At 38.3% G+C, this 9,653-nt stretch overlaps 1 protein-coding gene across 1 annotated transcript; it reads right to left on the bottom strand.

The window, feature by feature from the left end:
• Positions 1-226: 226 nt before the first annotated feature.
• On the bottom strand, positions 227-1,048 carry LOC125189475 (glutathione S-transferase T3-like). The gene is made up of 2 exons (XM_048086749.1): positions 949-1,048; positions 227-765 (listed from the first exon to the last, which is right to left on the bottom strand). The coding sequence occupies exons 1-2, from the start codon at positions 1,046-1,048 to the stop codon at positions 227-229; spliced, it is 639 nt and encodes a 212-aa protein (XP_047942706.1).
• Between the last annotated feature and the right edge of the window lie 8,605 nt (positions 1,049-9,653).

Raw genomic sequence — 9,653 nt, forward strand, 5'->3', positions numbered from 1 at the left:
CTTCAAATTGGCGAGGATTCATTTTTGAAGTGTCCGCCATCGTGGCGACCAGGTACATGGACATTAGGGTGTTCGAGCCCGTGCCGGAGCCCGAGCCCGCCTGGCTTGATTCGCCGCGGCCCCTCCCCTTCCCTTTCACCCTCGCTCTAGCCGCCTTCGCCGCCTTGGTCTCTTGGGGCCGACGTCGTGAACCGGAAGACCCCCCTGCATCATCGGTTGGCGTGCCCTATTGTGAGGTGTTGCATTCACCACCATCACTAGACGAGTAGTGGCCACGCGCCGTGTGCTTCGTGCGTTTCGAGTCCGACTCGACACCGCCAGCCCACCTTTCAAGTTGGTGGACTTGCGACCAAACATCGACATGCTTGAAATCTTTACCGACGTCGTCTTTGAAGACCCGCAACGCCGCTCTCAGAATGTCGGCTCCATTGGCTCCGCTTTGATAATTCACCTCTTCTGTTCTGTATATCGCGCAAAATTTTTTGACATCTTTGTCGCATCGGTCCCAATGACTACGGAGCATCTTCATGTTGCGGGCAAAGGTCTTCTTCGGCCTTCGTGCGTGGTAAACTTCGGTGACTTTTTTCCAAAAACACTTGTGGGTTTGTTGATTCCCGACGACAGGATCGTACGAGACGCTGATCCAAGCGTCGTACAGAGCCAACGTCTCCTTTTGGCTGTATGGATGAGGCATGCCGTCCCCCACAACCTCGTGGTCGCCCTCTTCCTCCTCGGCATTGACGCCGATCTTGCCGGAGCCTCCACCTATTGGCCGATAGGGCAAAGTGCGTTCAGGCGGCAAAAAATTCTCCGGAATTTGGAATAATCCCGACGATTGCCCGTACCTCTGAGGGGGGAGGGATGATAGTATGCATCCACATCAAAATGTGGTGTTTGGTACGCCGACAGAGTCGTCGAGGCTTGAGGCTTGGGTGCCCGGCGACGAACCGGTAGTACCCAAAAAGTTGTACATGCTCGCCCAATCGTCGAACGAGTTCAAGTCGAGCCCGCCGGAGCCGCCGCCGCTGGAGTTTCCATCGCCGGACATTTTTTCAACAATTGGAGAGAAAAGAATAGATGAGTGTAGTGTTTGTGTGTAAAATGGAGAATGGAAGAGGAAGAGAATGGAAGAGGAATGGAGTATTTGTAGAATAATAAAAGAAAAAAAAATATTGAAAAAATCGACCGTTTGGCAACGGTGATTTGACCGTTTAAAAAAAAATTATTTTTTTCGAATTAAATAAATAAATAAATTCTTACGTCATAATTCCGACGCCATCCGCCAGCGCGCGCCACGTGGCCCGCGCGCGTGGCTCGCCAGCTTGAGGCCGGCCTCTCCGGCACGCGTCGCGCGACGAGATGTCGCGTCTCGTCGAGACGAGACCAGCTTCGCAACACTGTCTCGATGCTGTCTTGTCTCGTCGAGACGAGACCGAAACAGCATCGCGCAGCGATGCGGATGCCCTTATATATAATACTAAAAGACTTATAAATTTTAATAGGAGTAGTTGAATTTTAAAGTACTCTATTAACAAAACTCTTGGGCACGAATTGAATGGGAATAAATAGAACCGATTATTCCATAACTACCTACTCCGTAATCCGTATAGTACTTTGTGACACCTTTATTTATCTGTTTTAATAAAAGTGTTAACAATTTTTTAATAAGATTATTTCTGTCTGGGCTAGTAGCTATCGTAAATTAGCTACAATGGATTAAATTAGGTTTATTATGTAGATTATTTCATTCATTCTTAATTTGGTTTAACTATATACGAATATATGAATAGAACTGTATTCAATTTCCCATCAATTTTTATATGTGTACCGAGATTAATTTTAGACAGCAGAATTTTAACATCTAATATAGCGTAAAAGGTCATGTGGCAGTCGATCTTTCCTAAAACATTTATGTGAAAGACGCCGTGGCGTATTCAGGATTTTCAATATGGGGTGAAAAAAATAATTACGACTTAAAAGTTCAAAATGTTTCTAATTTTTTTTGTTTTCGTTGTTATGTATTTTTAATTATTTTATTTTTTTAAATAAAATCTTTATCGTTATTTTTTATTTAAAAAAATTTCATTTTAAATAAAAATAAATTATTTTATAGTATCACATAATATTATACATTTGAAATATAAATATCCATGTTTTGTTAATTGACAATATATAATATAGATATAAATATAATGAGGAGGTTAGTTTAATAAATATGGAGTTTTTTTTAAACGACAAATATATATACTTTATATTAGCCATAGTATCTATTAAAAAATAGTTAATGAAAAATGAATATGAAAGAATACAAAATTAACTTATAAAAGAGCAAGTTAGTGGTTAAACTAACAAATAAGAATACAAAATTAACTTATAAAAGAGCAAGTTAGTGGTTAAACTAACAAATAAGAATACAAAATTAACTTATAAAAGAGCAAGTTAGTGGTTAAACTAATAAATGTATTTGTTAAAAATAAAATAATTAATGAAACTTAAAAATGAAACGAGAACAAAACAAAATTGTATTAGAGGTGATATAGATTAATGTTAGGTTTGGTATACTGAAAAGCATGTTTCGAGCAGTTTCGAGCGAATAGAATCTTGCTTGTATACGAAAAACTCTACAATCCATTTTTAACCCGATTCAGTATTATTCGAGCAGTTCCACACGAATAGAATCACTATTATTATTACATTGTGTTTGTTTGTGCATTTATAAGATGTTTTATAAACATTTAAATGTATAAGAAGCAAACAAAGTCTAAGTTTTTTGCTTAGTAGACCGGTTGTGGGCGGCGTCCACTTTAAGGTAACACGGTCAGATCTATGCAATGCTTTGCAAAAGAAAAAGAAGAATTTCACAACCTAGATAGGCTTAGACTATCTATCGTGAAAGATTGCAATGCCAGTCCGCATATTTCTAAGCCTTATTGAAATAAGATGACATTGTTGTGGTATAGCACTGAACGGATCTAACAGCAAGACATGTCTTTATGCTATCTATTGAAAGACTAGATCTTGATAAAATACTATTTCTTAATCTACATATGTTAGCATTGAGCATACGGTATTGATTATGCACTACTTTGACTTATCAAATGGTACGGGTTTTTCGCAACCCAATAATCCTGATATATTGGGTAGTGGTGATTAATATCTAGCGGTGCTAGGATTGCTATTATGTTGAAACGTGCGCGAGGTGAGTCTCGTTTGATAATGTCCTCAAGAGGAGCTCGAACAAGATTTTATTATTCGGAAAACTGGCCAGTTGGAGTTTTATTACTCTATGAATAATAAAATAATGTTTCTTGCTAAATCCACTCTTGGAATTAATAAGATATTGATTAATTAAGTCTATAACAGACATTAATTAATTAATGGACATTTATATCTTAAGCGCGGGAAATAAATAATAAACAAAGTGGAAACCCGGATTACTTGTAATTTCGGATTTGGATGGGGAGAGTTCAATATTACTTCTGTAGTGGCTGCTCGTAATATTCCAATTAAAGCTTGTATTAAATTGTGGGTTCAATTTAATTAGTAAAAGGCTAATTGGGGGAGCCCATATCCAAAACCTTCCATAGATCCCTGTCTGGGCCCAAAAGGAACTTTATATAAATAGGAGAATAAAGGAGAGACAAACACATAATTTAAGTTTATTTGAAATTTTCGATCTCCTCTCTCTACAGAAGGAGTCGAAATTTTCAACTCTCCTCCGTGAGAATTTTGTGTCTTCTTTATCCAAGTCCTAGTATTTTGATGAGATCAGCCTACCCTGATATCGAGATACAGTTCGAGAACCAGAGAGAAGATCCGTGGTCTAGTATTGAAGATCATCGTGGAGAAGGCGCGAGCAATCGTCGATTCTTTGGAGAATCAAAATCGGTAACCCTAAACCATAGAATTCATGTTTTAGGATTTACTTTCTTTGAGCATGAATTATTTGCGTTCTAGCATGCAATTATCTGTTTAACATGTGAATTGATTAATCGCATAATCGGTCAAATAGATCCTTATCTGATTTATTTGTTTTGTACAAGTCTTCGTCTGTGCAAGGGGCACCAAACCCCAGCAATTAAAACAAAGTTAATTTGGAGAAGAGAATATAAGTTTAAGTAAAGTTTAAGACTAGGATATGTGCTCAAGAGGTTTCTAACGTGGGCCTCTGGCTTGAAGGAAGACCCGACTTACCACTGGGCCGCCGATGGATTTTGTGAAAGTAGGACTAATAATGTATTAATACACAAAAGTTTGGGGGTACAGTTGTACCCCCTTGTTCCAGCATGTATACGCCGCTGGAAAGACATATACACGTGAGTAGTGATAAAATGCAAACTTATATATTGTATAAACTCAAAACTGCTCGACACAGTTTCAATACAATATCAACACAATGTAAAATTTCATGATTTTAATGTCAACACAATATCAACACAACATCAATCATTGACTACCGTTGAAATTCTGTTGACATTTTCTTGTTGATGCTTTTTTATGACATTTTTCAATGGTCCAGATCATAGTTTTGAGTTTGTGCAATATTTAGAGTTTTCATATGATCACATCCCTACTCCATGTTATTGAATACTAAGTTAAGCTACGGTTCTTCCTAAATTGATGCTGTCCATGCATAACTATATGAGATTTTAACTAATCCTAATTGCATATATTCATATATAAATATTGTCATGTTGATTGTATCTAAGAAATATGTTGATTGATTTTTAGTATTTCATCCGTCCATAAAAAATAGAGCACATTTACTATTTTTGACCGTTCAAAAAAATAGAACACATTCATTTATAGAAAGTTTTCAACAATTAAGAGCATCCACTATAGGGGTGGCGCGCCGGCCGCCCCCATTGCGGCTTAGCCGCGGCGGCCTATTGCGAGTGAAGCGTCCGCCCCGGAGGTGGACGATTTTGTTGGGGCGGACGGGCATTCGCCCCGAAAGCGGCGAGGACGAGGCGCAGGAGAGAGAAGCGCGGCGACCGCCGCGCCTATCTATTGCGCGGCGGTCGCCGTTTTTGTTTATTTTTTTATTATTTTTTTTTAATTTTGAATTTCTAATTATTTTTTTGGCTTATTTAAATACCCCACCAATTTGTTTTTCACTCCACACCCATTTTCACTCCACCTCCAATTTCATTCTTCAGAATTTTATACCAAATGCACGGGAGAGACGAAGATTCACCCGGCACGGAAGAATCGGGATACGGATACTATCCTTCTTCCCAGCCATCTCAGCTGTGGGTATCGAGTCCCACCCCCCGGGGATCGAGTCCCAGTCCCCCTCCATTCCAGTCGTGGTCACCGACATCCCCGCCGTGGCAACAAAGCCAATATCGGGGTCAGTCTTCTCATCAGAGGAATTTGGGTCATTTGGCATTCGGAGATTATCGACCCACTATGGACTCGCCTAACCATCCGCGTCCGGATACCCCTTCTCACTCTTTCCAGCGCACCCAGACTCCTTTGTTTGATTTCGATAGGTTCACACTGGAGCAGATGATGGGGCTGATGAGTCCGGGCCTACCGGAGACCCCGCCGACGAGATGTTCCGGCGACGGCGGTGGGGGGAGCGGCGGCGGCGACGACAGTGGGGGGAGGGCCGGCGGCGACGACGACGGGGAGGGCAGCGGCAGCGGTGGTAGCGAGTCAGCGGTAGCAAGTCGGGGCGGGCACTACCCCAAAGACGAGTCGATTGCTGTGGCGAGGGCATGGGATGCCGTCACATCAGACCCCAGTGTTGGCACCGATCAGACCGAGATGATCTTTTGGAAGCGCGTCTTGTTGACCTACAATGAGTTCAAGCCGAGAGGCGCCAAACCGCGTGACGCGGAACAGCTCCGGAAAAAGTTTGGGAGGATTCTGACACCCACCAGGAAGTTCGCGGGCATCTACGGCAATAACCTTCTCAACGCTGAGAGTGGCCGCAACGAAGCCGACGTGAAGGCTCTGTCTGTGTCCCAATACAACGCGCTATGGAAGCCTAAGTTCACCCATTGGGAGGAGTTTCTCGCTCTCGAGAACTGCCTGAAATTCAAGTCCATCTGTGCAGAGGAGACTGAAGGTCATGGGGCGAAGCGCAATAGACGCAACAGAGCCGGGAACTAACACTACTTCTCACTTACTTTTTCTCCTTCGCTCTTACTTTTTTTCCTTCTCTCTTATTTTACCAATTTTAAATTAAAACTTGTGACATACACCAATTACTCTTTTTTTATGGACGGAGGGAGTATATGATAATAATAATAATTATTATTATTATGTTTAATGCATGCTCATTACTTTCTGCGGTACTTTGATTGCTTTTTTTTTATTCAACGTTGATTGTTTTTTTTAATATATATTGAATAGTTATTAATACATGTTGATTGCTTTTTAATATTCCTTCTATTCACTAAAAATGGAAATGATTGCAATGACATAAGTTTTAATGCAAATTTGGTAAAGTAAGAGATATAGAAATAAAAATGTGTTAATGTAAAATGAGTCTCACATTCATTAGAGCATTTCTATGGGGAGAGTAAATGGAGAAATAAAATTATATAACTACCACATTTACCTTTTTTTCATGATTTTATTTTTTATTTTATTTTTTGTTCTTTATTTATCTATGGAATATGCGTAGATAAAATTCAAAAAATTAAGAAGAAAATTGCAATTTTATTAATATAAATTTAAACAAGGCTACAAGTTACAACAATTACAAATCACAAAAGATTTTAAGTCTTAAACAATAAATTTAAATACTTGTTCTTTTTTAATCGTCTATTTTTATCATTATTATACAAATTATATTAATTGTTGTTCTTTTGCACATTTTAATCAATACATTGAGAAAAATGAGAAAAATGAGTAACATAACTACATTTAAATCAAATTATTTGAACATGTCTACATTCTATAAATATACAAATTATGAGCAACATGCCACATTCAAATTTATTTAAACTATTCTAGTTGATGCTATTATTAACTATAAATTTGTCGTATAAAAGAATTATGACAAAAATAAATATAAAAATAGTAAATAATAACATATAAAAAATAAAAAAAGTTTTTTCCTCTACATTAAAAAAAGATTAATGAATGATCTAAACATATAATTATAAAAGAAAATACTTCAACATATTTTGTCCCACATCAAAAGTGAAACATAAAATATTCAAGGATGTCTCTATAAAAGAGAAACAACCAAGATTGGTTTCTTAGAATTCAGAGGCCCCACAAATAAATATGGGCTATTATGAAATTCTTGTATATATTTATTTGTGAAAACTAATTTTTAGATATAAAATTTAATTTTTATAAATAATAAATATTTTTTTTTATAAATTTTATGTGAACCGCCGGTTCCGGTTTCTGAAAATCGTGAACTTGAACCGGCCCGCTAGAACCGCTGAACGTCTGCCGGCTCGAACCACCGCCGCCGGTTCCGGTTCATGAATCGGCGGTTCCGAACCGCCGGTTAAAATCATTGTAATGTAGTACAACTTTTTAGAAGGATATATTTCACCTTTTGAGAAGGTAAATAGATGATATACCTTTTTAATTTACCTTTTCTTTGGAGAAGCAAAAATTTCCAAAATATAAAGTTTGTATTTTAAAGGTATATATGATAACCTAATTCCATGTTTGATTTTACACATTCGATTTTTTGTATCCGTATCAGGGACGAATCTAGCATATATGAAGAAGGGGCAAATGCCCATCCTCTATTTTCCTAACTTGTACTATAAAATTTATTTATTTTAATTTCTTACTAATTGCCCTTTCTAAAACCCTTGTATTTTGCCTATATATAATTTTGCTCCTCTCGGTACAAATTTCTGATTCCGTCCCTGATCCGAACCTAACGAATCAGGTACTAAAAAATCCAACTCTTTAATTATGTTGATGTCTAAAAATAGTTAAGAATGAAGAATATATATTAAATTTTCTAAAGCAAAAATTATCTCCATTCGTTGAAAACATATTCAAATATTTTTGTTTTGTAAGCTAATCCAGCTATTGCCGACGAAGATCAATGATTAACTCAAAGGCGACAAAAGAGAGGATGAGTAGGCGGCAGAGTCTTGAAGCAAGATAGAGATGGAATGAGAGTGGAGTCACTTTGATAGAGAGTTTGAGAATTGACTTATTTATAGAAATATGAGAAAGTTAAACTAATTAATTCTAATTAAGTAATAACTTAGCACGACCCCAACATTCCTAAACGACTAGACCTAATTAAAAAAAATACTCTATACCATAAACCGAGTATTCGGGTAATACCTAATACCTGATCAAATTATCCAATACCCCACTTATTTTAAATTTCATTACCCATTTTGTTGAATATTAGTGGACCAATTGTGTATTATACCTACCTATTAATTGAATTGGGTTGGCCCTAATCTAATTAATTGTCAGGCCCTACTTGGTGAGTTTGGCCCGTTCTGTTGCTGTCCCGTTACTTACCTGATAGTGGCGATGGCTGCCACGTAGCAGCTCCACATGGATCACGCGTCTGGGCCATTGGATTGATATGTGTGTTTGTTATGAGTCTCTAGACTCTTCTCATTCTATCATTTAATCTTAGACTCTCTCTCTCCCTCTCTTGTGTTCTGCTCCGCCTTCTCTCTAGCCTCTCTCTCTAGATTCCGGCCTTGTTCGCCGACGATCTTCTCCAGTCTCTTGTTTCCACCGATGATTCTTAGTTCTAGAGAGGTTCATCGGTTTAGATTTTGAGTGAAGCGTTCTCTTCTGTATTCCTTCTCAGATCTAGGGTTTTGTCCAACTTCTGTGTTGGACCTAATTGTGATTGGAGATTTCCTTGAGGGTTCTTGTGTTGTGAAGTGGAGTTCCAAGGGATTCGTGTTGATCCGTGTGTTGAGGAGGCTGTGCTGGCTAGTAATCGGTGAAACTTAGGTTTCTAGCCATTGTGTTCATTAGTACTCACCTTGTGACGGTTGGTTGAAGCTTTTGTTGTTTAAATCCTGCATTCTTGTTTATCTCGTCTAGTAGTCGTAGATCCGCATTAGTTTTACCTATTCTTCGTTTCTATCGGTTTAATTTCGTTCACCTTGTTTCGATCTTCGCTTTGCTCTGTTTTTTTTACTGGTAGTTTCATGATAAAAGTTGGAGAAGATGATGTCGCTGTTAGTTAGTCCTTAGGTTAGTTATTTTGCAGTTTTTCAGTCGTACTCTGCCATTTTGTTGACTGGTCCCCACGTCTAATTTTTCCCAAGTCTAGGTTAGTTTAGAAAGCTTTTTGCTCGGTCCAGTAATTGTCTTGCTTTATTCTGGTTTATGCATGCTTAAAGATCCCATCTAGATCTAGCTGTTAGGATAAGTTCTTTAAATTCCTAAGTCTAGGAAGTAAGTCTCAACCCCAAAAATTGCATGGCAGCAGCCAAAAATAGTTTCCAGGTCTGTGAACATGTTTACTTATGCATTCATCTCTGTGGATTCGATCCATGCTTCCATGTACTAATCTTTTAGCTAAAGCGGGTTGAGGGTTTTGAAGAGGGGATTAAGGTAGTGATTGTGTGCCCAACGACAGGTAGCTCAAGATTCTTTGAGTTCCTAGACTCAGTGTCTAGAGGATTTTCTGGATAGAGGGTTTTTAATTTTGAACACTTTGTCGCTGACCCTTAAACTCA

Source organism: Salvia hispanica, chromosome 5 (genome assembly GCF_023119035.1).
Source record: "Salvia hispanica cultivar TCC Black 2014 chromosome 5, UniMelb_Shisp_WGS_1.0, whole genome shotgun sequence".
Taxonomy (NCBI): Eukaryota; Viridiplantae; Streptophyta; class Magnoliopsida; order Lamiales; family Lamiaceae; genus Salvia; species Salvia hispanica.